Source organism: Microtus oregoni, unplaced genomic scaffold (genome assembly GCF_018167655.1).
Source record: "Microtus oregoni isolate MIOR12 unplaced genomic scaffold, Mior012 000022F_ref0000154, whole genome shotgun sequence".
Lineage (NCBI taxonomy): Eukaryota > Metazoa > Chordata > Mammalia > Rodentia > Cricetidae > Microtus > Microtus oregoni.
Window position 1 is genome coordinate 4,494,204 of NW_024543081.1, and position 27,507 is coordinate 4,521,710.

Below are 27,507 nucleotides of genomic sequence, written 5' to 3' on the forward strand. Positions count from 1 at the left end.
CTCCCCCAGGATGGGATCAGCTCTGAGTTAGAGGGGCTTCTGTCCAGAGTAGGCTTAGTCCCTGCCAAGGACAGGGCCTGGAGGGAAGAAGACAGATGGCTACAAGGAGGCGCTCCCCTCCCCCCAAGCCCAAGGTCCCTCATGGTTAAGATGCCTGGATGCCTAGATAGTGAAAAACTAATCCAAGAGGCTGTGGTCCCCAGGGCTCCCTTTTGTGGCAAATAGGAGAGATCTGTGAGTGAGCATTCAGGGGATCTAGGAGGACTGGGTGGAGGTCATGAGGCATCCAGCCCCAGGGACAGACCGGAAGGACAGGAGGGTTCTTTTACCCTCCTGCTTCCTGCCTTCTATTTTAAGCCCTACTCAGTTTGGAATACTGACTGGCCTTCCCACAACTTTGGTATTAAAATATCTTTTTGTCATACAATACTTGTCTTAATTTTTGATACAGAGTTTGCAGCCCTGTGAATCACTGGGTGTTTCGGAGTCCCTTAGTATGCATGGGGGGGGGGGTTGGTGTAGAAAAGATAACGTGAATAAAGCCTGGCTGCTTGGCAATGGAGCCAACCCATCTTGCTCAGAGAGAACCCGTGAAGACCTCAGATTTGTAAAGTCTTTTGGTTGCGGAAGGCTTAAGAATTAGGGCAGATCCCCCAAGTTTGGGGAGGAGATGTCTGAGAAAATAGGAGGAAGTAGGCAGTCTTCAGGGAAGGCTAGTTTTGGTGGAGGGGATAGATATCCCAGAGTAGACACGAGCTGAGATTTGGGGACTAGTCCCAAACCCTGTTGTGAGAGAGTGGGATCATTGCCATGTTACAAATCCATAGGACCTCAGCATGGGTGACTTGGAGACCAGAAGTAGGAACCCTACGGAGTGGTCCGGTCCCACCTTATAGATGAAGGCTTGGGGGTCGGTAAGGCCCAGATATGCCAGGCCGGGGGACTAGGAAGGGGAGCAGTAAGGGCAGAGATCCAGCTATTCTGTAGGAGACTTGAGCGGCTAGGATTCTGAAGAAAGAATCAAGGTCCAGCAGCCCTCACCATCGGGAACGGCACGAACGTGGTCCGCCTGTTGCCAATCTGGTGGTGAAGTTCCTTGCGCCCCGCCCATCTCAAAAGAGGAACACTTGAGGCCTCGGTCTGGCCCAGCCGAAGCCACCCACTAATGCCGGGCCGCGAGCGCCAGTCAGTTCGGCCTGAGGCACTCCCGGGGTGGTGCCCAGCCTCAGCAAACTCCTCTGATGACGGGGCGGTGGGGGTGGGGAGGGGGACGCAAACAACTGCAGCAGGCGAAGTGCGCGGATTACTACAGGGCGCGAATCACCAAGCAAAGCATTGCGCTTTAGTGGCTCTGAGCCGGGGAAAACGCGGGGTACACTAGAGACGCCAGCCGCCCCTCCTAACCTTCGGCTATCCTCTATTCCTTAGTCTCGTCCCTCCCTCCCGCCCGCCCCCGTCCTCCCCGCCCTCCTTCTCCCCTGGCGGGGGCGGGGCCGGCAGCTCCCGCGCGCTCCGGCCCCTCCTCGGCCACACAAAGGCCCGTCTCCATGGCAGCCGCGCGGGCCGGAGCGCAACGCAGAGCGCGGCCCCGGCGCCATCGAGCGACGGCTGCGGAGGAGCAGGTACCGCACTTGGGGACGGGAACTGCGGGGGGCGTCGCACAGGCCCAGGCTTCGCCGTCCACGCCGCTCGGCCTCGGTTTGCGCACCCGGACGCGGGGGTGCTAGGGCAGTGCCGCTGCGCGGAGGGCGACGGGGGCCTGCGTCTTTGCCCTGTGTCTGTCTGTCCAACCGGCTGGGCCTGGCTGCTCCTGCCCCACCGGTTGGCGACGAGGCCCTCCGTGCCAGGATGTTGGGAGACTGACCTGGCAGGCCAGGTCCCATCGACCCAGTGGGACTGCGCTCTATCCGGTGTAGTTTCAAACCCTCCCTCGCGGCCGGCGTCCCTACCTCTTCGCCGCCGAATCGATGGAACAGAGCGAGTCATCCCTGTTGTGCCGGACCTCCAGGCCCCAGTTCTCAAGCTAAGCCTGCGCGGACGCCGGTCTCTGTTGGGACTTTTTTCCAGAGGCGCACAACCACAGCAGTCCTCACACCTTCTGGGACAGGGAACAAGGGACGGAGAGAACCAACACCCAGTAGTACCTGGTGAGGCCCCACGCCTCCCGGCAAGATCTTCGCAGCTTCTAAGTGTAGTTCCTTGGTGTGGTGTTTGGAGGGACACCTAGGGCAGAGAGAGGTCTTAGAACTTGGAAGGTGCTTTCACAGTTCCATGTACCTTCTGCAGGGAGCTCTCATGCATGTGCTTTTACTGTATTCCTCTGGTCAGGCTGTGTGACAGCTTTGTGTGTGTGGGGGGGGTCCTTTCTCCCTATGTGGGGGTTTCTGAGCCTAAGAATCCTACTAGAGTTTCTGGCCACGTCACTTGACTCCTTTTTCTAACTCTTTGGAGATAGGCAGGAAGGGAGGTCTGCCAGTGGCCACCATGGTGGTGGTGGTCAGAACTGGAGCTGAAGTCAGGCCCCAAAGCCAGTGTAATGTTCTGAGGAACGGAGGCTCTCAGGGCCCTCATTTGCCCTGGGGAGTGCCCCATCTAATGTCTATTCTTCCGTCTGTATTAATGGCTTTAAAGCTGAACTCCTCAAACTGCCCACATACACCTTGAGGGTGGGAACTGTCAGCCTGATTCCACACCCAGATACTTCCCTGGTTTATAGAGAATGCCATCAGAAAGTTGGACTGCCAGTGGGAAGAGTTCTTGCTCTTTGGTCAGGAGGTGACGTTCCTACGAAAGTAGGACGAGCATGTGAGGTGTTTTGTGGAATGTGCCAAGCCTTATTGTGTTGTATCGAAATTTCCAGAGAAGACCGAAATAAGCAGGTAGACTCCGGAGCCCTGGGCACCTAGTCTCACAGCCTGCCTTGGAGTTGGGGAAGGACCGAGGACTGGCCAGAGGTTCCTAGCCCCAAGAACTCAGGGAAGTTACTTAGAAAAACAAGAGTTTGGAATGTGCGTTCCCCCCTCCCCCACGGGCTGCCTGCCAAGGAGGAATTATTTTGGATTATCCAGCGATTCCAGCTACCCTAAGAGGAGGCTGAAGCTGAGGGGAGGCTGAAGGGACCCACTTCCGGGCCGTGAGTTGAGAACCCCAGGAGGGCGGGGTTGAGAACCCCGGGAGGGCGGGACTGGCAAGTCCGGGCAGCTCCTTCACCTCCCTCCCAGGGCTGCTCCCACCAGTCAGGCGCGGGCATGTGTCACCTTGGGTTGGAAAAGGTACTCAAGGTCGGCTCCTTTGTAGGCCCTGCCTAGCCTGGAATACGCAGAGGCTCCTCTGAGAGAGCCCATGGGGCAGGAAGTACTTCAGATCCATGTGGAAGACCAGGTTCACTCCTCAAAACCATGCACACTGATTAAGGACACTTTGGACGGGTCCCACTCCTGACAATGGCTTAGATCAGGAAACAAATCCCTGGGGTCTTCCTGGAGCTAAACCTCAAGGCTACCTTCCTGTCTTCTCACTGGCCAGCTGCTTGCTCCCTGAAAGGCTGCCCCCCCCCCCCCCCACACACACACACATTGGGATGTGATACTGGTCAGGACATCCCACAGGTGAGCAGATAAAGATCCCTACAAGAAGTCGTTGGGACATTCCTGAGTTGGCTCCTAGGACTCATGACTGCCCAGGAGCCTACATGGAGACCAACCACTTTGGGAGGTAGAGCCAGCAGCTGATGCCCAAGGGCAGGAAGCCCAGGGACTTGGCCCTAGCCCCTGCTAGTCGAGCAGAAGGAATTGGATTGGAAGGGATTGGGCTGGGCTGGGCTGACAGCCTACAGAGGCGCCCATATGGCTCATGTCCCCCCTACCTGATCTCTAGCTATTGTAGAACATCTCCATGTCCTGTCCTCTGCCTGGTACTTCTCCTGACGGTTAGTGCTAATAGTTCCTCAGGGATGTTGGATGGACACATAGGCAAGAGTCACTGGTGGAAGGACCTCCTAGCACTATCCCTTGATTGTCACCTAGGCAAGACTATTTGCATACCTGCCTGCCACAGAGGACTGTCACCCTGCAATCCGCCACTCCTTGCTTAGGTCCTCTTCTGTCCCTCTTGCTGTCTCCTGCTCCCTGCTTTGCTCTTGATCTTCAGGGAGTAAGCTTTTTGTCCCTGTTGTGTGCCTCTTGTTAAAGGACTGGCTTGGTGAGGGAAAGGAGGTAAGTTGGTTAAAACTCTAACCAAGGCCTGCGGTAGTCCAGGCTCTGGAGAGCCCGTGGAGGAAGCTGAGGCTGCCCCTACAAGCCTCACCACCCTTCTGTGCCAAGCCATTGGGTGATTAGATAGGGGTAGGGGCTGGGTAGAGCCCCTCCCCTAGGGCTAATGGCTGTTTGTGTTTAGGGTGGGGTTGTGGGTGGGGTGGGGCTGGGTTCTGACTAATTATAGTCTGGGAAGGGCTGTAGTGTGTGTGTGTGTGTGTGTGTTGTGGAGGGGTAGGGTTTGAAATAGGGTATTAGGGGCAGCTGCCCCAGCTCATCTCATCCCAGACCGCATGTGGCTCCTTTCTTCCTTTGCACAGTTTCACATCCCCAGACAGCTCCTGCTCCCCACAGTTAACATAGCAAGGACTCTGCCCTGTCCTGCGCTCTCTGACTGCGGGTGCTGCCTCTGGAACACCCTACTGACCCTTCCACCCCATTAGAGCATCTAAAAGGATAGGAAAGTCCCCTGCTGTCTTTCCTGTGTCCCCACCCTAGAGGGCCCTTCCTTACTCTGAAGCTCATAACCTGTGTCAGTGACTGGACTCAGCTCCCCAGTGGTCGAGGATGGTGAACTCCTCTTGGAGGGGATCTGAAGCACTTCACAGTGACAATCTTGTCACTGGGAAGACCTCAAGCTGTTCCAGACTTGGAGGTGGTAGCACTATTTCCTGTCTTTTGTCACTCTCTGGTCCCACCTCTGCAGCTCAGTGTCCCCTCCCCCAGTCTGGCTCCTTGCCTCCCTTATGCCTGGCAGCCTTCCCTGGGGTGTCCCCACGGACTGCTGAGTTCACACCTGAGCTGCCTAGGGTCCCAGTGGACTACACACAGAAGGGGATCAACCCGGATTGGGACACTGCCTGGGGCCAGGGCTGGGCTTGGTGCCCACACCCTCTTTCTTCCTCAGATCCCTGAGGTCTCCAGACTTGAGAAACCCAGCAGTTCCCCATTCTGGTGTCAGCTGGGTCCTGGCTCCAGGCCTTAAGGAGAGGAAGGGGGGAGGGGGAGGTCCTACAGGTGTAGCCTTAGTTCTAACTCCAGCTCTGTCAGCAGCCCAGCAGCCTGGCCTGGGGGCGTGTCCCCCTGGCATAGCTGTTCAGTAGTTCCCATGGGGTCCCTGGGTGAAAAAGGAAGGAAAACGCATTAATGTTGGTCTTTCAGATGGTTACCTGTGTCAAGACAGCTCTTGGGAGCCCATCAGAGGCAGTGTAAGAGGGTCAGCTATGTACAGGGCTAGAGCTTTTTCCACCAGCTGCTCTGATCTGTGGCCTCTGAACCAGCATACTCTGTGTCTTGCATTGGTCCACCTGTAGAACTGTTGATGGGCTTGTTCCAAATGTCAGGATATACTTGGGGATGCACTAGGAACCCATTGTCTCTGCGGAGGAATAACACTTCCTATTTGTGTGCGGAAGGCACGGCCGGCTTGATCTTGGAGTTCCTCAATCAACAGTCGGACATGTAGTAGGCAGCATTGGTGACTGTGGTTAAGAGAGTGTTCTGTGATTGACACATAGCCTCTGAATGCCACTCCATTCTCTTTTCTTTTTTTCTTTTCTTTCTTTATTTATTTAAAAATACTTTTATGGTTTATTTAACTTTATTTTATGTGCATTGATGTGAATGTGTCAGATCCCCTGCAACTGGATCTTCAGACAGCTGTGAGCTGCCATGTGGGTGCTGGGAATTGAACCCGGGTCCTCTGGAAGAGCAGTCAGTGCTCTTAACCACTGAGCCATCTCTCCAGCCCCCTGCCACTCCATTCTCAAGAGCCCTCACCCTTTTGTAAGCTAGGCAATTGCTGGGTCTTAGGATAGCTCCACAAGAGTGTGGGTCTGTCTTGGGAGGAACCAGGTGGCTTTTGTGTGGTTCAGAGGCTGAGGGCTTTCTGCCCTCTTTGTGGAAGATAGCAGATACCCTGGGACACAGAAGAACCCTGCTGTGGGTCATACTGCCCCATCATCATGTGTTTGATACTTGGGGCACCTCTTCCCTGCCCAGCAAGAATGAAAAGCTATTTTTAATTGATCTGGGTAAGACGCCAGGGATGAGGGGTGCATGACAGAGGGAAAGGAAGGGCTCTAGAATGACCCACTCACTACTCCAGCCTCAGAAGTATTTCCCTATACTCACCTTAGGAGCAGAAGGTTCAGCCTCCCCACCTCCTTACCATCAGGCCTGATTTGGAATCACCCTGGGATGCCTCTGCCACAAAACCTCTGTCTGTCAGGAGGAGGAGGGATCTAGGCAGCCCCTCCCTCGTCCAGGAGTACTCCCTGGAACACATCTCTTACCTCTTTCAGGCGTGCCATGTAGACTTAAACAGAGGGGCCTGGTGTGTCATGCTTCTCACCAGAGGAAAGAACTGGAACTAGGGGCTTCACGTTCCCAACCCCATGTACACACCAGTATCACCTCCCATTCCAAGCTGGGCATTTCCTCATTGGAAAATCCCAGGCCCTCTTCCCCTAAGCCTGGAGTGCTTGCCCCATTGTGTCACTGGTACATGGAGCCCTGCTCACCGTCTGACCCTCAGACTCTTTCAGCACTCCTTAAAGTATCATGTGCCTACCAGCCCCACCCCCCCTCTTAGTGCAGGTGAGAGAATCCAATGAGCAGCTCCCTCCCTTAAGGCCAGCCCCTGGGGCCTCCCAGCTCCAGCAAATCTCTAGGGCATCCTGGGATGGACCCAGTATGGGGACCTAAGGATATCTCACATTTGCAAAGCCCCTTCAGGTCATGCCTGGGAATTGATTCTAGGTGTTGGGGCAAGACCTTCCTGCTGGCAAGACTCTGGCAACATCATGGACATGTGTGTGCCTGCACATGTGTGGTCATGAGTGGTGGCTGGCACCCAGGCTTGGCGAGGTGCCCTAAGCTAATTGTAGGGTTCAACAGTGATGGGGGAGGAGGGGCTAGGGTGACCGATGAGACACTGACAGGCTGACAAGGAGATTACAGGCCTGGTTGGCTCCTCGCTCACTCAGGCCCTCACCCATCCGCCCCCATGCCACTGAATTGTACCCCCCAACCCCCACCCCTGCTGAATCCCAGGAGGTACTGTGGAACTGGTTCTGAGCAAACTGCAGCCTCTGTGGGCTTCAGGCTGCCCTGATGAGCAGCATCTAGCCAGTACTTGGCCAAGCTGGGAAAGGAGGTGGGGAGAAGAGGCGTAGGTAGGGCAGGAGTGGAGGGAAGTGGAATAGGAAGGTAAACATTTTAACCAGCAGTGCAGGGTCCTCAAGTCCCCATCCCCGCCTTCCTGTGACTGGCATCTGTCTGGACTTTCCCAGTCCCGATGACTTGACTGAAGGTGGTGGTGGCAACAGGAACCATTTGTGACCTCCCTCAGTTTGCCGAGTTTGGGGGGTGGGTTCTCTAGGAGCACAGTATGTCCACAGAGGGTGACTCGCTGCAGCGTGATGAGTCTGGAGGCTGGTGTGTAGATAGGTAAAGAGGGGAATGCTGGAGCCGGGAGATCCTAGGGTGGATCTCCTGTGCCCAGGCAAGACACTGTGGTGGCTGGGGTTTTAAACCGAGAGATGGGGGGAAAGATGGTCATGGGGGCCAGCCAGTTCAATGGTTGGCAGTGTGGGGAACCCAATCTAAGTTCCCCATAATATACAGAGACTGCAACTGGCTCTAAGGGAGGGAAGGGGAGGCCTGAGGAAGCCGTTGGGTTTTGACAGGTTAGCCAGGCCCAGTAATGGAGATCCTGGGAGATGAAGCCTCAGACAGAAGGATGCCTTGGTTGGATTCACTCCGGGAGAGGGAAAGCAAGTGAACAATATGGGCTGTGCTGGCCTAGAGCCTGTAATGGGGGGGACATAGGTGGGCCTAAACCTGGAACCTAATCCAGGGGCTCGGACTTATGGGGAAAGGCCGAAGACACCCTCTGCTTGGGAGGCGTTCTTACTCTGATCCCTGAGAGGTTCTGAGCCCTGACTCAGGTTAGCATATCTGCCTTTCCCTGGAGCCCCACCCCTGCTCCAGGTCAGGTGGCATAGTTTCCTTAGGGCTGGCTTTTCCCCTAAGGAGTCTGGGCGGATATCCCCGTGGTCTGGCCTGAGGCTGCTGGAAGGCAAGGTCGTGCTTGGTTAGCTGACCCCCAGTAAGGGGGCCGAGCCCGGGGAACTGACCCTGGGAAGGGGCGGAGCTACAGACAGTGGGGCGGAGCCGCGCATTGCTTTCCTTCCAAGGCTCGGGAGGGCTTAGGTAGGTAATGGCCGGTTCTGCTTTCGGCTGTTTCTGACACCAGATTAGCACTGCAAGGATGTGGCTCTTGACTTTTGACGATTGCCTCTGCTGCCATTGTCACCCGAGGTTTGGCTCCCACCTGCCCATCGCCTTGTGAGTTTCCCCGACCTGGTGAGGCTGGCGCCAAAAGCGCAGTCCACGTGTTCCCTCTAGATGTGCGCTGGGGTGCGGGGCCAAAATTTGGAAACGATCCTGATTAGAACGTGGGGGTCTGATCCCTGGGTTCTAGGACCGTGGGCGTGGCCAGGTCCCTGGGGGAGCTTTGGCCGCGCGTCCTCGCCCACATCTGGGGTCCGCCTCCAGTGCAGTTCCCAGGTAACCGTCTTGTGATCCCCGAGGAGTCTGGCGGAAACGGCACTGGGGGAGGGGCCCTGACACCTCGGCCTGCCTATGAGGAGTGAGGCCAGGGCTGGCTCCGGGGTGCAGGGATCGACTCAACCTCTCGGACTGTACTCTGACCAGGTTGTCAGGTGGGTGGAGCCGGGTACTCGGGCACAAACCGCGCCCCCCCCCCCCTTCCGGGGTCTTCGACGCGATCCTGTTGTCGGTTTCGTGTGCAATACCAAATCTGTGGCTGCGATGCTCCTAGAGGCGTCGAGCTCCGCGCAGACCCTTGTCGCAGCCCCTCCCTCAGGCTTGTTTTGAAAACAGCCGAGGCTTGGATTTGCGGGCGCCGCGGCCTGTTTTGTCTCTCCTGATTTGTTTAACGCTCGCAGCTAATTGCAGATTTTCGTAGCTTTCTGAGAGCGGACGCCCCGCCTCATGGCTGCCAGCTGCGGCGGGGGAAGGGCAGCTTCGGTTTCTCTGTGGCCCTGCGCCCCTAGAGTGTGGTCCGCTGTTTAGGCGTCCCTATCCTGTCCTGGGGGTGGGGCAGTTCCCACTCTCCTTGTTAGAATCCTGGCTTTAGCGGGATTGTTCCCGTCTCCCTACCAGTCCTTTATGTCCCTGGTTTGCTGTCTTGGTCTCTGGGGGAGATCCAAGCTCTGCTCTTCGGTTGGGCCACACTTCCACAACGTTGATTTGATCTGAGCCTCAAAAAGCCACTCATACTAAGAAACGAACCCCAACTCTATCTAACCCCCTACCCTGCGAGGCTGTTCTAGAGTAAGGGAACTCAACTGGTTGTGTCGTGCCCGCACCCCCCCCCCCCCCCCCCGCGCGCCATGGAATTGGCATCAAGAGAGGCCTTGAGAAGAGGAACCCAAAGCGGGAAGCCTCAGAGCATCCAGCTGACGAGGGGCTTTTGTTGCTTCCCAAACAGTCCAGGATGTGCTCGCCCTCAGAATTCTGGCTGAGGAGAGGCTGTTAAGTTCCAGACCTGGGAGCTGGCACTGGCTGCGTGTGCTCTTATCCCTCATCACTGTATTCCCACTGGTTCTCCCCGCCCCCCACCTCTTCCCTGTGTCAGACCTGGCCTACAGAGGGCTCCCTGGTAAGATCCTAGAGGATGACTGTTGTCAGGGTGCTGGAGGATAAATAGTTGGCCAGCTCTCTGAAGTGGATATTATTATTATACCCAACCTACATACGGCGAAACTGCACAGAGCAGCTTTGTAATGTCTATGTAACTATGCCAGAAGGAGGCAGCTAGATCTGAACCAGAGTGATCTTGAAGTCTCACAGTGCTGTGGCAGAGTTCTTTGTCTCTGCTGTTGGGGAGAGAGCAATCCTGGGAGACAGAGGTGACTGTTGGGAGCATCAGCCCAGGATTTGGTGACCTAGAGGGTATTAGCGATGTTAGTTTTATATCTAAGAAGTGTTAGCTCAGAGGGTCCTGATTCAGGAGGAGATAAGCTGGTTTGCCTTCAGTGGAGTCTGTGTGAGGGCCCTCATCGGTCAGTGTGTGGTTCATCAGACCCTTCTGAAGTATGTATGACAGAGTTGCTTAGAAGAGGTTATCTTCCCTTGGCCTTGCCTTTCGGAGACACCCCCCACACACACACACCCCAAATGGAAAGCTGGAACCTAGGTGGTCTGCTGTGAGAATTCTAAAGCTAGAGGAGGCCGGCAGGCAAGGGCCAGAGAAAACTAGAGCTGCCCCCAGGCGCAGAGAGGCTGCAGGTGGCATGTCTGCACGAAAGAGTGGCACAAGGGTTCTGCTAGCTGCAGTCAATGCCTGCTGGGTCCCAGAATTCTCCTGGGGCTGATGCTGTCCTGTGGTTTGGCTGCTGTGTTGAAGAGCAGCCTGTTGGTTCGTGTCACAAAGGCTGTGTTGAGTATTGGGGACAAAAAGTTGCCCTCTGCCCCTTGACCGGGTTATGGGCTGAGGACACTGCCATGTGGGGGACATGATGTCCTACTTGGACTCACTGTAGATCCAGGCCTGGGCCAACTGTCTGAGGGTATGGGCTAGGGGAATCCTGGAAAACTGCTACACAGGGCAAGTGAGAATCTTGGTGGGATTGGAGGTGGACATTGCCTACAAATGTAGCCAGCTGGGCCAGCAAGGCTAAGTACAGGCTTGTGGTGTCTGAACTATGGTTGGTTGTATCTTCCTCCTTGCCCCTAAAGGTCCCACAGTTTGCAGGTTGGGTTGAGGGCTTTGAGAACCCAAGAGGTAGCACACTGAAGAATATGGTTATTATGGGATCTTGGTAGGTTGATGTAGACCCTTTGCCATGCATTTTCTCTGGAGTATCCTCTGGCTGGCAGCTGGGTGAGCTGCCAAATTGTTCCCTCCAATAAACCTGCTAAGAGGTAAGTACCCTTGGTTTGTACTTCCCTTTGAGCCTACAGGGACTGTTTCCAGGGGAAGAATACAATAGAAGAGCCGTTGAGTGCTATAGTGTAACACTCTCAGGCTTTCCACGGATGAATTCATTTAATCTTTATAATGCCTAGGGTTAATTTACTATTATTGTGTACATTTTGCAGATGGGGAAATGAGGCACAGAGAAGTTAACTTGCCCAAGGTCACACAACTAGTAAGTAGATTTGCCCTGTTGTGGGTCTACACGTTTTTTCAGAAAGCAGCTATGCATATTGTGTTTTGGGTTTTTTTGTTTGTTTGTTTTTGTTTTTGTTTTTTTTGAGACAGGGTTTCTCTGTATAGCTGTGGCAGCCCTGGAACTCAATTTTGTAGACCAGGCTGGCCTCGAACTCAGAGATCCACCTGCCTCTGCCCTTAATCCCCGAATGCTGGGATTAAAGGCATTTACCACCACTACCTGGTTATGCATGTAGTTTTAAAGAACAGATAGAACCGCAGACTTACTGAAAAGAAGCTGCCTGCTTCTGAGCAGAAGACAAAGTAGCATGGCTTGCTTATGTTTTGCAAAGACCAGGTGAATGTGCTTGTTTTAGAAGCTGGGCTGGATGCCTGGGAGTGTCTCAAGGAGGGCCTTACCAGGAGTGAGAAGATAGAGGTGATAGGTGGCATCAGCCACCAGAGTGACTGCTAACTTCTCTCTTTGCCTCCTACAGAGTCCTGATGCCAGCCTACAACAGAGACTGAGACCACTGGAGCCTTGGTGAGTGAGTGCAGTAAGCCCAAAAGTGCTGAAAATCACACAGGGCCCCACAACGGGGGCCCTGGGCTGTACCTCTGAATATGTGGCTTCTTGGAAGTGTACCTCCAAACTTCAGGGGGAGGAAGGCTAACTGGTACCCCTGAGGAAATCCCCACTAGCCAGGCAAACAGGGGTCCTGGATCTAATCCAAAACAGGAAGTTCCTGCACTTGCCCTCCCATTCCAGGAACATCAGCTGTGGCAGGAAGCTTTAGCTGGCTGTGCCTGGCGCCTCTGCCAGAGTGCTGTCAAGGTCAGTTGCTCTTTGCTCCTGGGCCTGGCCAGGCAGGTCATTCATGGCCTTGTTTGTCCAGGAAGTAGCAGGGAGCTGCTACCTATAGAGTACAATCCAGGTCCCTTTAACCACCCAGAAGACACCGGGCCTGGCGCTTCCTTAGCCAGACTACCTTGGTGTCTGGGTGTGTAGGATTGCTGAAGGTGGAAGCTACAACCTTATATATGCTAGGCAAGTTTCAGCCCCAGCCTTCTGGTACAACTTCATATGTAATCAGGTTTCCCCTCTGGTGTGCAGGCCTGGGGCCCAATCTAGTTACTGGTGACCAGATGTCTGGGAACAGTTTTCCTCCAGTGACCCTACAGCCCTGTGTGTGTGCTTCCCAGAGTATGAGCTCCAAGCATAGGGAGGAGGTGGCCATTCTGCTACCTGAGATTAATGGAGAGAAGCCCACCTGGCAGGTCTCCTAGGGAGGCGCATGGAGGGCCGTTGGAGAAGGTGCTGTTATGGGTCCAGATAAGAGTAGAGGGTTTCCTAGCTAGTTAGCTCCAGGTCCAAGCCTTGAGTTTACCAGCAGAGGTCAGGGGCGGAGGCTGGCACGACCACATTTCAGAGAGTGTGGTTAGGTTTCAGCTGTGCTGAGACTGTGGCTCCTCCCACGCCCACGCCTCACCCCCCCCCCTCCACCCCCTCCTGGCTGGGAACATTCCATTCATTCTCTGCTCCTGGGAGCTGACAAGCTGCAGTGATTTGGTGAGTTAGAGAGCCGGGTGAGCTACGTCTATAAACCCGAAAAAGCAGGCCCTAGTGATCAGGCCTTGGTGTGGTGGCCTATGGGGAGTGGACTTGCATGGAGAAACCTGGACTCGAAATTGGTTAGTGAACCACAGGACTGTCCCTGTGGGTCTGAGTCTGGATGCTGCTCCAGGTTCTGAGCCAAGCCTTGGAATCTTAGACTGGGCTAAGTCGAGGTCTTGAAGGACTTGTGATATCTTCCTGTCTTTGACTGAAGCCACTGACACCTCCTTAACCTAGTCTGCCTTGCCTTGCACTTTGCTTCCGCGCCACACTTTCTACTGGACACGAGCTTATTCCTTCCTCCGTGGGTTATACCTCCCAGGTCTGAGGAGCTTTGTGGAGGTACAGAATAGAAACGGAGGGCAGCTGGCAGAGCTGCAACGCTCGTGACAAAAGCCACGACCTCATGACAAAACCGACATTTCAGAGATGTCTTTGGACACAGGCAGAGCAGGGGCCTCTCCGAGGAGAGGGATTCCAGCTAGGGGTTCTCTTGGAGGCAGGTCAGCCTCCTGGCCCACCCACCTCGTCCAGGCTGCCTTTAGGCAAGTTACTTCCTCTCTGTTCCCTCATCTGTAACTGGAAAGTTACAGAGCCTGGGTAGCGTGACCTAGAATTGTTTTATGTTTAAATTTTAATTTTTTTATGGGGAATAAGAATATGTAAGAGGTGATGTTTAAGGTACTTTTTAAATTTATTTTGTGGGTATTTTGTCTGCATGACTATCTGTGTATCGCCTGCGTGCCTGGTATCTGTTAGAGGCCAAAAGAAAAAAAGGATATTAGATTCACTGGGACTAGAGTTACAGATGGTTATGAGCTGCCATGTCGGAGCTGGGAATTGAACTTGGGTCTTCTGGAAGAGCAGCCAGTGCTCTTAATTCTATTCCAGCCCTAGAGCGGTCTCCCCCCCCCCCCCCGATTTTGCAAGACAGGGTTTCTCTGTGTAGCTTTGGAGCCTGTCCTGAAACTCTCTCTGTAGTCCAGGCTGGCCTCGAACTCATAGAGATCCTCCTGCCTCTGCCTCTCAAGTGCTGGGCTTAAAGGTGTGCACTACCACCACCAGACCCTAGAGTGGTCTTAAAAAAGGGGGGTATTAGATCCTCTGGAGGCATCCTTGCCATTGTGCCCCAGGGTAGTCATACTGTTTGAGGCACACTCAGTAAATCCTGAAGTTGAGAGTGTTTTCAGACTTCTAGGAGACAAAGCTGAGTTTGTCCACACGGTCTACCCGTGGGACCCTAGATTTTCCTCCAATTGGACTCTTAACCCAGGATCCTGAATGATGCATGCATCCATGTCACAACACACATACGCGCACACACACATTTACAGACACAGAGACAGACCCACACAGACCCTCCTCCATACACACACCTCTAACCTGGTGGATTTAATGCTGCTTACCCCTCCCCAGGAGGCAGCGAATGGAGGGCTATGAATGGAGTTGGGGCCATCCTGGGCCAGGGAGCTTTGGAAGTGGATATAAATAGACTGTGTTCGCAGGGGTCATGGGCATGGCCATGAGTTGCAGCCCTGGTCTCAAGCAGTATGGGTCTACACATCCACAAGTCTGGGGTTTGTACCCCCGAGACCACCTTTAGCTTCTTGAAAGGAACGTGTATAAATAGCTAGGGATCTTCCCAGAGCTCTCCCTTGGGTGCTCCTTGGGATTGTGTCCCTCTATGGCCTGTATTCTGGACATTCAGGGTAGGACCTGAATGAGGAGAGGCCTGGCTTGTCTGACCCTTACTGTCTCTCCCCACAGAGTTCTGGGGGCAATGGCTATGTCACTCTGGGCCCTGACCTTCCTGGGTCTGATGGGCCTAGGGTTGAGCCAACGGTCCCGCAAGCCGGAGAGTTTTCGCAGTGACACAGAGCTGAACCACCTGGTTGTGGATGAGGCCTCAGGTGTGGTATATGTTGGGGCGGTGAACGCACTCTACCAGCTGAGTGCTGACCTGCATCTCCAGCAGCATGTGGTCACAGGCCCCGCCATGGATAACAAGAAGTGCACACCACCCATTGAGGCTAGCCAGTGCCATGAAGCAGTGCTCACTGACAATGTCAACCAGTTGCTGCTGCTTGACCCGCCCGGGAAACGCTTGGTCGAGTGTGGCAGCCTTTTCAAGGGCATCTGTGCTCTGCGTGCCCTGAGCAATATCTCGGTGCGCCTCTTCTATGAGGATGGCAGCGGTGAGAAGTCCTTTGTAGCCAGCAATGATGAGAGAGTGGCCACAGTGGGACTGGTGAGCTCCACAAGCCCTGATGGTGATCGAGTGCTGTTTGTGGGCAAAGGCAATGGGCCCCATGACAATGGCATCATCGTGAGCACCCGCCTGCTGGACAGGGTTGAGGGCCGGGAGGCCTTTGAGGCCTACTCAGACCATACCACTTTCAAGGCTGGCTACCTGTCTACTAACACTCAGCAGTTTGTTACAGCGTTTGAGGATGGCGTCTATGTTTTCTTCATCTTCAACCAGCAAGACAAGCACCCTGCCAGGAACCGCACACTGCTGGCACGCATGTGTAAAGATGACCTCTCTTACTATTCCTACGTAGAGATGGACCTGCAGTGTCAGGATCCCAGTGACTCCGAAGGCTCTTTCTTTGGTACCTGCCTAGCAGCTTCTGTAGCTGGCAGAGTACTCTATGCTGTCTTCAGCAGAGATGGCCGGAGCAGTGGGGGGCCTGGTGCAGGCCTCTGTGTTTTTCCATTAGATAACATCAATGAGAAGATGGAAAACAACCGTGATGCCTGCTACACAGTTACCCGAGACACAAGCCGTGATGATGCCTTCTACAAACCCTTCCACGGAGACATCCAGTGTGGTGGCCATGCGGCAGTACGTGTCTTACCTGTTCATAGGTGTATGTTTCCCCCTGAGTGTCAGAGTATCTTTGTGTTGTGGATGATAGGGTCTGACTCCTAGAGCTTGGAGCCCTAGTAGGGAAAAGTCTGGGAGACAAGGACCCGTCCTAATGCTGTGATCCACAGGGTGCCAGCAAGAGCTTCCAGTGTGGCTCGGAGCATCTGCCCTATCCACTGGGCAGTCGTAATGGACTCGTCACCACAGCTCTGCTGTACCGTGGGGGCCTGAATCTGACAGCAGTGACGGTAACTGCCGAGAATGGCCATATTGTCGCCTTCCTGGGCACCTCAGATGGCCGGATCCTTAAGGTACTGCCCCAGGCAGCAAGGTTCCTGAGGGGCCAGTTGGGCACGGTACCCGCCCTGTTCTCATGGACCGCCTTGGTGTTTACAGGTGTACCTTGCCCCGGATGGCACTTCTGCCGAGTATGGCTCTATCCCGGTAGACATCAACAAGAAAATCAAGCAGGACCTGGCGCTGTCTGGAAACCTGTCCAGTCTGTATGCTATGACCCAGGACAAGGTCAGCCTAAAGATGGCCCCAGAGGGCCGTTTTGAAACAGGCTTGGAGGATGTGCTGGGCCTTGCCTTGAACAGCTGGGCAGAGTCTGGGCTCCTGTCTCCGAGTCTTCAGTAGCACCATTGTTCTCTGAAGTTTCCTTTTGAGCACTAGGAGTTAGAACTAGGGTCTTTTTTTGGCTTTTTGAGAGAAGGTTTCTCTGTAGCTTTGGAGCCTATCCTGGAACTAGCTCTTATAGACTAGACTGGCCTCAAACTCACACAGAGATCTGCCTGCCTCTGCCTCCCGCGTGCTGGGATTAAAGGCATGCGCCAGTTCAGTTTAGAACTGGGTCTTATGCTTGCTTGTGAGGCAAGTGCTTCATCACTAAGCTATAGCTCCAATCTTCCTTTTCTTAACAAGGTTTCCTTTTCTGATCCTGCCCTGAGCTTGTAGGTGGTTATAAATTGAGCTGGCCCAGGGGATTCCCTGTCAGTAGTCCCAGAAGAGCATGGTGTCTGTAAGTCACGTTTGCCCAAAGTCCTGCTCTTTCACCCCTAGGTGTTCAGGCTCCCAGTGCAAGAATGTCAGAGCTATCAAACCTGTGCTCAGTGTCGTGACTCCCAAGATCCCTACTGTGGCTGGTGTGTCGTCGAGGGACGGTGAGCAGTTTGTCCTTGCCCCAATGGCCTGGAGGCCAGAGAGTACTGGAGCTGAGATGATTCTCTGTCCTTGCAGATGCACCAGGAAGGCCGAGTGCTCGCGGGCAGAGGAAAATGGCCACTGGCTGTGGAGCCGGGACAAGTCCTGTGTGGCCATCACTGATGCTAACCCACAGAACATGAGCCGGCGGGCCCCAGGGAAGGTATATGACAGGTGGCAAGTGGTGTTGTGCAGGGCCAGGCGGGGTTCTCCTTACACAGCTGCTGGCTGGGAGCTATCAGAGAAACAAGGAAACCACAAGGTGCCTTGTACCCAGGACCACATGAACCTTAGACAGAGAGACACATTCTAGAGATTGTGTCTCCTCCTGCAGGTACAGCTGTCTGTCAACCCCCTACCCACCCTGACTGAGGAGGATGAGTTGCTCTGCCTCTTTGGTGAATCACCACCACGCCCTGCCAAGGTAGAGGGGGACGCCATCACCTGTGACCCCCCGAGCAGCATCCCTAGCACGCCACCCGGCCAAGGTGAGATCTCATAGCCTTTAGCCTCTGAACCTACACGGCTTCCTTTTTCCTGCACACAGCTTTTCCTTATACTCTGTCTTCTATCACATTTTAGTTCATTGAGCACCATGTACGAACCAATCCCGGGTGCAGGTCGCTGTTATTGGGGAGGGAGAAACATTTTCCAGTTTTGAAAGTACCTTGGTCTTGGCCTGAGGGCTGAGTGCTCTGTTCTGGGGAAACCAAGATCAGGATCCCCCACAAGTTATTGCACAGATGTCCATCCCCCCTCATTGCTGTGTCCAGCCCGATGCTGCTGGCGCTGTCTCCTGAGGCTGAAGGCCTCAGTCTGGGCTAAGACAGGTGCTGTAGCTGTCCAGTCCCTTGATTGTTGGGGGTAACAAGGCCATGAGGCCACAGAGTGATAGGGACAGGGACCTGGGAGGCCCTCCCGCCCAGACTCGGAGGAGCCACTGCCCTCAGCACTTGTAGGAACAGAGAGAGGGTACGAAAGCAGCCAAGCCCAGGGGAGAAAGATGAGCCTAGGCCTGGGAGCTGACACCAGAGCTCAGATTTGACAGCATCAGCAGGCCACTTAACATGCAGCAGACCAGCTGAGCCTACAGACTGGGGTATCCATATTGTATCCTATGAGCCCAGCACAGGCCTGCTTTCAGCTGGGCATTGGGGGAGGGCCAGCTCCACCCTTCTGCTACACCTGACCCTGTTCCCACCTACATTCTGCAGACCATGTGGCTGTGAGCATCCAGCTCCTCTTCAAACGTGACAATGTCTTCCTCACCTCCCACCAGTATCCTTTCTATGACTGCAGAGAGGCTATGAGCCTGGTGGAGAACCTGCCGTGAGTCCTGGCTGCCTTTTGAGGCCCTCACCCCAGCCCTAGGTTCCTCTCATACTCCGGGCCCCTCATACTTTTATGATCCTCTCTCCAGGTGCATCTCTTGTGCTAGCAACCGCTGGATGTGCCAGTGGGACCTCATGTATCATGAGTGTCGGGAGGCCTCACCCAACCCAGAAGACGGAATCATACGTGCCCACATGGTGAGCCAGCGGCTCAGATGTAACTGTGGTTAGGGCCACAGTGGTAAGAGACACTCCATCTAAGCAGCTTTGCTCTCTCGCAGGAGGAAAACTGCCCCCAGTTCCTGGCCCCTAGCCCTTCGGTCATCCCCATGAATTATGAGACAGAAGTGACCTTCCAGGGCAAGAACTTGGATCCTGAGAAGGTAGAGAGGCCTGGGGTGAAGTCTGAGAGTCATTCTCCCGAGGTTGGGATGCCTGGGTCACCACTCAGTACCGAGAGCACTCGGGAGACATTAGAGATAGGGAGGGAGGCAGAGGGTCTTCAGAGGTACCTGAGCATGGAGCAGACTCAGTGGTGGGCTTCTTTGGGAGCTTTTACAGGCACAGATTCTCTGCCTCTGGGGGGCAGGACAGTTGACCGACTTTCCTAGAGGATGCTGACTGGATTCTCTTTAGGTCTCTTCCCTCTGTGTGGGCAGTGACCTTCTGAAGTTCGAGACGACTGTGACTATACAGAAGTCAGGGGACTTCTCTTTTAAGACCCCAAAGGTACGACTGCTGGTCTTAGGCCTGGAGGGTGGGTATTACCTCTATGACTGGAGCCTACTCAGAGTCTTGTCTCTCCTGCTCTGTGCCTTGTGGTCTCTGAGCACCTCTGTCTATGTCCCTGAGCGTTCTCACGTTAGGGTATGTGTCTGAAGTGCACCGATTCCTGTCTACCTGTCAGACTTCACTGACCTTTGGCAGTAGCAAGATTCCTGTGGCTTCTGGGGTTTTAGAGGGGCAGGAAGTACATTTGTCCCTGTGTGTCCCATGCAGCTATCCCATGACGCTAATGAAACGCTGCCTCTTCACCTGTATGTTAAGTCCTTTGACAAGAAAATTGACAGCAAGCTACAAGGTAGGTGGAATCTGAGGAGGTGGGGGAGGGACTGGAATGACCACTAACTGTCCGTTCTCCTCCACAGTGAACGACCTCTAACTGTCCGTTCTCCTCCACAGTGAACGACCACTAACTGTCTGTTCTCCTCCACAGTGACTCTCTACAACTGCTCCTTTGGCCGCAGTGACTGTAGCCTGTGTCTGGCTGCCGATCCTGCCTACAGGTGTGTGTGGTGCGGTGGGCAGAACAGGTGTGTGTATGAGGCTCTGTGCAACAATGTTACTTCTGAATGCCCGCCACCAGTCATTACCAGGGTGAGTTTTGTCACGGCTTGGCACATATCCCATCCCCACGCCTTCATCTCCCAAGCCATTCCCTCACTGGGCTCTGCCAATTTCAGATCCAGCCTGAGACAGGCCCGCTGGGTGGGGGCATCCGCGTCACTATCCATGGGTCCAATTTGGGTATCACAGCAGATGATGTCAAGAAGATCACTGTGGCTGGCCAAAACTGTGCCTTCAAACCCAAGTGGTACTCTGTATCTACCCGGTGAGTGAACTGTCTTTGGCCTGAGCTCCCAGCAGCTGCGCTGATCGTACAGCGGTAAGTAAAGAGCTAACTGGGTTCTGTGTGTCGACAGGATCGTGTGTGCAATCGAGGCTGCGGAGATGCCTTTCACAGGAGGAATTGAGGTGGATGTTAATGGAAAGGTCGGCCATTCACCACCACATGTCCAGTTCACTTACCAAGTAAGCGCCTGACCAATCTGTGAGTCCAGTCTTTGCTACTGACCCTATAGCAGTTGGCTTCTAACAGTAACCACTATCCGGTGACCCCTGAGTCCTTGGCACTAACTATGTTGTTGTTCTCAGCAACCCCAACCTCTCAGTGTGGAGCCACGACAAGGGCCACAGGCAGGTGGTACCACATTGACCATCAATGGCACCGACCTGGACACAGGCTCCAAGGAGGATGTGCGGGTGACCCTCAATGATGTCCCTTGTGAAGTGTATGTGTTGCCCGTGGCTGCTGAGCCTTCCTGGCTCTGGGGGAAGGTTGGGAATGCCTGAGTCTGTCATGGAGAGGGCCTGACCTACTGACAAGCACCTCCTGCCCTAGGACGAAGTTTGGGGCTCAGCTGCAGTGCATCACGGGTCCACAGTTGGCTCCAGGCCCGGCAGTACTAGAAATTTCCTACGGGGGCTCCCAAGTGCTCAGCTCTGGCGTCTCTTTCACCTACTGTGAGAACCCCGTGTTACGAGCCTTTGAGCCACTGAGAAGCTTTGTCAGGTGTGGCCTCTCCCCTTCCTGGCTAGTGTCTTCCCACCCCCGCCTGCTGACCTGAGGAATGTGGCAGAACTGGGCTGGGCAGGGCAGGAGAAGGAATCCTCTAGAAAACCCCACTGCACCCTAATGGGCTTCCTCCTCAGAACCCAGATAGCAGGGTCAGAGCAGGGCAACTTCTCCCCTTCCCCTGCCTCTGACTGCTTGCATTTTTACTATGCCACTTCCAACCGGGGGTATGGATTGGTGGAGTGGGGCCTGGAAGCTGGCTGAGCGTCTCCATTGCCTAGCTGAACTCACTCAAGCACTGCTTCTCCCCAACCCCCAGTGGTGGCCGAAGCATCAGTGTTACTGGCCAGGGCTTTAGCCTCATCCAGAAGTTTGCCATGGTTGTCATTGCTGAGCCCTTGAGGTCCTGGAGGCGGCGGCGGCGGGAGGCTGGATCCCTGGAGCCCATGACGGTCAGTTCTGCTGTCCTGCCATGGGCTGAGTTCTAATGGGAACATGGGCAACTGGGGACCAGTAGGGGCAAGGTCTTCATCAAGTGGCCTGAAGTTTTTGGACCCATTCCACAGGTCATGGGCACTGAGTACGTGTTCTACAATGACACCAAGGTCGTTTTCTTGTCGCCTGCTGTCCCTGAAGAACCTGAGGCTTACAACCTCACCGCATTGATACAGATGGATGGTCATCGTGCCCTGCTTAGGACTGAAGCTGGTGCCTTCGAGTATGTGGCTGATCCTACCTTTGAGAACTTCACAGGTGGTGTCAAGAAGCAGGTCAACAAGCTCATCCACGCCCGGGTAAGGAGACCTGCAACATGGAGACCCAGTACAGCACAGGGAGTCTCGCTGATCATCCTGACCTCTGCCACCCGACCCTCTTTAGGGAACCAATCTGAACAAGGCCATGACGCTGGAGGAGGCTGAGGCATTTGTGGGTGCTGAGCGTTGCATTATGAAGACGCTGACTGAGACTGACCTATACTGTGAACCCCCAGAGGTGCAGCCCCCACCCAAGCGACGGCAGAAGCGAGACACAACACACAACCTACCTGAGTTCATTGTGCGTGAGAGCGGGAGGGCTGTGGAGGGCCTGGGGACCCTCAGGAGGAGCCGCCGCTGCCTGCACCTGCCTGCGCTGAGCCCTAGCTTCCACACAGGTGAAGTTTGGCTCTCGAGAGTGGGTGCTAGGCCGGGTGGAGTACGACACACGGGTGAGCGACGTGCCGCTCAGTCTCATCCTGCCTCTGGTCATGGTGCCCATGGTGTTTATCATTGCTGTATCCATCTACTGCTACTGGTGAGTCCTGCCCCAGGTGGCAGTCCCCTCATCCCTCCTACTCCAGCCCTTCCGACCCTAGCAGCTGACCGATAGCTGAGAGCTATTCTATGCTCAACAGGAGGAAGAGCCAGCAGGCTGAGCGTGAGTATGAGAAGATTAAATCCCAGCTGGAAGGCTTGGAGGAGAGCGTGCGTGACCGCTGCAAGAAGGAGTTCACAGGTAGGGGCTGCCTCCAGCAGTTCGGTCCTCAGGCTGCTCGTATCCGAATCCCTGGATCTCTTAGGCCACCTCTTAGGGCTCGAAACTGCAGGAGGGTAGGAGTAGCCGAAGCAGGAGTAGGTGGCCAGGGATGCCTCACTCTGGTTTCCCTTCCTTTCTCAGACCTGATGATTGAGATGGAGGACCAGACAAATGATGTGCATGAGGCGGGCATCCCCACGCTCGACTATAAGACCTACACCGACCGCGTCTTCTTCCTGCCCTCCAAGGACGGGGACAAGGATGTCATGATCACTGGCAAGCTAGACATCCCTGAGTCACGGCGGCCCATCGTGGAGCAGGCCCTCTACCAGTTCTCCAACCTGCTTAATAGCAAATCCTTCCTCATCAATGTGAGCAGAGGGGGGCCGGGCCGAGACGGTGCTCAGAGGATCAGAGAGGGGTGAGGCTGTAGCACAGGTGCTCAAGTGTCCCCTCTCCGGCTGCCCTGCAGTTCATCCACACCCTAGAGAACCAGCGTGAGTTCTCAGCTCGTGCCAAGGTCTACTTCGCATCGCTGCTGACGGTGGCCCTGCATGGGAAGCTGGAGTACTACACAGACATCATGCGCACGCTCTTCCTGGAACTCATGGAGCAGTATGTGGTGGCCAAGAACCCCAAGCTGATGCTGCGAAGGTTTGTGGGTGACAGAGCCTGTGTGAATGACAGATGGGATGGGGTGGGGCTCACGTGGACAGACACAAAACCAGTCCCCACTCGGTACTGCCCTTGGTCTGAGCTGCTACATAGCCCTTCTGGATGGTTACGCCCCCTCCACGGGGGCCACACTGCCTTTCTGCTCACATGTGCCTTGTGGTGGGGTCCTGGGGCCGGCTGGGCTTTGGTAATATGAAGCCTCTGTGTACCCTCAGATCTGAGACAGTGGTGGAGAGGATGCTGTCCAATTGGATGTCCATCTGTCTGTACCAGTACCTCAAGGTGAGCTCCAACCATAGGATCAAGGGTGGGTGAATGGGTACCTTCCCTCCCAACACCTGCCTCTCCGGTGCCTTGAAGGAGGACCTGCCCCACCGTGCGTATCAGTCCTATGCCTCCCACTCATACAGCCCCCTTGCTCCAGGATAGCGCAGGAGAGCCCCTGTACAAGCTCTTCAAGGCCATCAAACACCAGGTGGAAAAGGGGCCAGTGGACGCTGTGCAGAAGAAGGCCAAGTACACCCTAAATGACACAGGGCTGCTTGGGGATGATGTCGAATATGCCCCTCTGGTGAGTTCCCCAGAGCCATGAGCTGCAGAGGGGAAGCTGAGCCAGGAACTTGGACCCCATTTCTGAACTCAGCAGAATGAAGCCAGTTTTTCTTGGGTAGAATCTCTCTGATGCAGAGCTGTGGTTATGGGGTCCTCCCTTAGCTGGGTCTTAATCCTGTGTTTCCTGGCAGACGGTGAGTGTGATCGTTCAGGATGAAGGCATTGAGGCCATCCCAGTTAAGGTCCTCAACTGCGACACCATATCTCAGGTCAAAGAGAAGATCATTGATCAGGTGTACCGCACTCAGCCCTGCTCTTGCTGGCCCAAGCCTGACAGCGTGGTCCTCGGTGGGTACTGCCTGTTCTGAGGCCCACGTGCCCAACGCTTTCCGGGACTGGGCAGCCATACAGCCCTAGGTTCCAGAAACTTAGCTATGTCCTTCTGCAGAATGGCGTCCTGGGTCCACAGCCCAGATTCTGTCTGACTTGGACCTTACCTCTCAGCGGGAAGGCCGGTGGAAACGAATCAACACCCTTATGCACTACAACGTGAGTGTGGAGATACCCAGGCAAGGGAATAGTACTGAATCCCACAGTAGAAGCATAGCCTTCCCTCATGACTCTATCCCCAGGTCCGGGATGGAGCCACCCTCATCCTGTCTAAGGTGGGAGTCTCCCAACAGCCAGAGGACAGCCAACAGGATCTGCCTGGGGAGCGTGAGTCTATGCTGTCTTTCTTGTCCTAGTCCCTACCGTCTGTGAAAACCACATCCTCCCTTTGCTGCCACCTAGTGGACCCTAGGACCCTACCTACCAAGCTTCAGGCCATGTCTGAACTGGAGCTGGGTCACTCAGCTCCTTGCTCCCCACAGGCCATGCCCTTCTGGAAGAGGAAAACCGCGTGTGGCACTTGGTGCGGCCAACAGATGAGGTAGATGAAGGCAAGTCCAAGCGTGGCAGCATGAAGGAGAAAGAGCGAACCAAGGCCATCACAGAGATCTACCTGACACGGCTGCTATCAGTCAAGGTGATAACACTCGTGCACAGGTACACATCCCCATACACTGGTGCCTAGGGCTGCGTCCCAGGGGTCACACCCAGCTGCTCTCCTCCATAGGGCACACTGCAGCAGTTTGTGGACAACTTTTTCCAAAGTGTACTGGCACCCGGGAATGCCGTGCCGCCTGCGGTCAAGTACTTCTTTGATTTCTTGGATGAGCAGGCAGAGAAGCATGACATCCGGGATGAGGATACCATCCATATCTGGAAGACCAATAGGTGAGGCCCTGCCCTCTCTGCCCCCTGCCGTCGCCCAGCACAGCCCCTCACTCTCTGTCCGTCTGCTACAGTTTACCGCTCCGGTTCTGGGTGAACATCCTGAAGAACCCTCACTTCATCTTTGATGTTCACGTCCATGAAGTGGTAGACGCCTCCCTGTCGGTCATTGCACAGACCTTCATGGATGCCTGTACTCGCACGGAGCACAAGCTGAGCCGTGTGAGTAGGGCTTGTGGGTCAACCAAGCGGGTGGGGTGGCGGGCCTGGCCTGGACAGCATCCATGGCGAGAAAGCTGTGACTGAGATGGGGTGAGTTTGGATTATGCCAAAAGCTTGTCTTAATGTGGTTTTATATGTTTGGGGCTAAAGTTTGGGACAGAAGCAGGTGGAAGGTGACCAGGGCTTCAGGGCTACTGGGAAGATGACCACCTCCTTTCTTTTACCTCCCATGGGACTTCTGCTCCTTTCTACTCATCCCCACCCCAGCCTCCAGTGCTTTCTGACTCAGAGTCTGAGCAGGAGCCTCGCTCCCTCTTTGTGAGGATTGAGTAGCTGAGCCTAGCCCAGCATCAAGGCTTTTGTCTTCCACAGGACTCTCCCAGCAACAAGCTGCTGTACGCAAAGGAGATCTCTACCTACAAGAAGATGGTGGAGGAGTGAGTGATGTGGAGGAGGGCTGAGGAACAACTGGGAATCCCTGAGAGACCCCAGGGTCTATCACCCCCTTTTCCCTTCCACTCACTCCCTGCCCTCATCTATAACCCTTCTTCTCCCATAGCTACTATAAGAGCATCCGCCAGATGGTGCAGGTCAGCGACCAAGACATGAACACACACTTGGCAGAGATCTCCCGGGTAAGGGCCACTGAGCTCGGCGAGAGCAAGGGTTCTCTCTACTGCCCACTACTGAGCCAGACACTGAACTGCAGAGCAAGTTGAGACTGCTAGGATGAGAGCAGCAGAGGGTGGCCGAGTGGGCATGTTGGCCAGGCAAGCTGCCTTGAGTGTAGCTGAGTCCTGGGAGGGGTGAACAGATGTGTGTGTAGAAGCTGATGTGTAGGCAATGAGTCGCTCCGAGCCCTGACATACTATACTGGCTATGGCTGGGCAAGCTTCTCCCATGTTCATGGGCTTTGCATGTGGCCTTACCAGGGTGCGGCCCATTTACTGGTGTATCTATGATGTTGTCATGCAGCCAATGCGTTACAGCCTGCTGTTCTGTGGGACTGGTCTTGGGGTTCCCACAGCCCCATCTCATACTGGGTACAATACTGTCATCCTCAGGCACACACAGACTCCTTGAACACACTTGTGGCACTGCACCAGCTGTACCAGTACACACAAAAGTACTATGATGAGGTATGGTCTGGGTCTCTGTGGTGAAATGCAAGGACAGTCTGCCCCCGTCCACCCCCAGCCTGTGATCTGACAGGTCTCCTCTATGTCCATTTCCATCCCCACTCCTACCCCCCTAGATCATCAATGCTTTGGAGGAGGACCCTGCAGCCCAAAAAATGCAATTGGCCTTCCGCCTGCAGCAGATCGCTGCTGCACTTGAGAACAAGGTTACAGACCTCTGACCTATCAGTGCTGCCTCAGGATGCAGGTGTGTGGTACCATGGCACTGGGCAGCCCCTTGGCGTGAGATTGCACTGGCTGTAGCTGAGTTCTCTCTCTCCAGTAGAGGATGCACCCAAGGCGTCTGGAGTGGGCGTAGTGGGCCCACCTCCTGTAGACTATAGCGTCTTTCTCCTGAGCAATACTGCCCGGGCGCCCGAGTCAGCACCAGCTCCTTCCAATGGCACCAGCATCGGGTGTTCTCTGTATTGTCTCCTGAGTAATTCGCAAATGTGCCTTACAAAGCCACACTGGGCCACTGGGGGCAGTGGGGCCTTGGCCTCCACTTCCCATGCACCAGCAGCCTAGCCTCAGATAACCTGGGTTTGGCCTGTAGCTCCCACGGCCAGTTCCTGGACTGTATCTGTCTGTCAGATGGAAGGAGAAGAAAAAGCGGTACGATGCCTTCCTGACCTCACCTGAGCCTCCCCAAGGGCCGCAGGCACTCCAGGAGGACTTTGAGGGCCATCACTGGCTCCACCTCTAAGGTCAAGCTGGACGTCAGACGTCGGGGCCCAGGTGGCCAGACGGACCCAGAAAACTGAGGTCCTGGTCTCAGCTGTCAAACAGGCTGTCCTGGAGGCCCTGCCTGAATCTGGGGATGCTGGAACAGCATCTCCCCCAGGATTACCCACCCCCTTTTTGTAAATCTTTATTGTAAATCCAATACAGTTGTCTTTTTCACTCTGGTTGACTGGGTTTCTCTTTGGGCTGCCCATCTGTCCTTATGCACCTTGGGCCTGTGCTCCTCACAGCCCTTTTCAGGATGCAAAAATCAGCCCTTGTGTGGGCCAATCAGGGATCTCTCTGGCCACAGGGATTAGGCTAGCTCAACATCTTGAGCTTTAGCCGCCTTCAGCTCCCACACCCTCTACTGACTTTCCTCCACCTTTTCTCTACTGGGCTTTCCGCCTGGCAGGAGGGGGAGGAGTGTATGCCCTATCCTAACCTTGCGTTCCCCACACTTGTTTCTGCAGTTGTTTCTTTCCACTTTGTGGGTGCTGGGGATCAAACTCAGGCCTTTGGGCTTGGTGGCCAGGCAAGCTCCTTGAACCTCTGAG

At 54.9% G+C, this 27,507-nt stretch overlaps 1 protein-coding gene across 5 annotated transcripts; it reads left to right on the forward strand.

Annotated features, from left to right (window-relative positions):
* The first annotated feature begins 1,538 nt into the window (after window positions 1-1,538).
* Plxnb2 (plexin B2) lies at window positions 1,539-27,135 on the forward strand. 5 transcript variants are annotated; one of them, XM_041671911.1, is made up of 39 exons: window positions 1,539-1,622; window positions 11,385-11,434; window positions 11,934-11,980; window positions 14,819-15,896; window positions 16,049-16,231; window positions 16,317-16,445; window positions 16,983-17,083; window positions 17,160-17,286; window positions 17,458-17,611; window positions 18,338-18,452; window positions 18,544-18,652; window positions 18,736-18,837; window positions 19,091-19,183; window positions 19,454-19,535; window positions 19,671-19,831; window positions 19,918-20,066; window positions 20,158-20,266; window positions 20,390-20,526; window positions 20,637-20,807; window positions 21,130-21,262; window positions 21,377-21,604; window positions 21,690-21,866; window positions 21,964-22,103; window positions 22,204-22,304; window positions 22,467-22,696; window positions 22,798-22,979; window positions 23,216-23,282; window positions 23,425-23,571; window positions 23,744-23,900; window positions 24,001-24,101; window positions 24,185-24,269; window positions 24,425-24,579; window positions 24,670-24,830; window positions 24,902-25,049; window positions 25,422-25,486; window positions 25,609-25,684; window positions 26,114-26,188; window positions 26,305-26,435; window positions 26,514-27,135. In XM_041671911.1, exons 4-38 carry the CDS (start codon window positions 14,832-14,834, stop codon window positions 26,407-26,409), a joined length of 5,520 nt encoding a protein of 1,839 aa, XP_041527845.1. In that variant the 5' UTR covers window positions 1,539-1,622; window positions 11,385-11,434; window positions 11,934-11,980; window positions 14,819-14,831; the 3' UTR covers window positions 26,410-26,435; window positions 26,514-27,135. The 5 variants fall into 5 exon arrangements, with proteins under 5 accessions (XP_041527845.1, XP_041527841.1, XP_041527842.1 ...); XM_041671907.1 differs by having other exon boundaries at window positions 26,305-27,135; XM_041671908.1 differs by lacking the exon at window positions 1,539-1,622 and adding an exon at window positions 8,326-8,468 and having other exon boundaries at window positions 26,305-27,135.
* The last annotated feature ends 372 nt before the right edge of the window (window positions 27,136-27,507 follow it).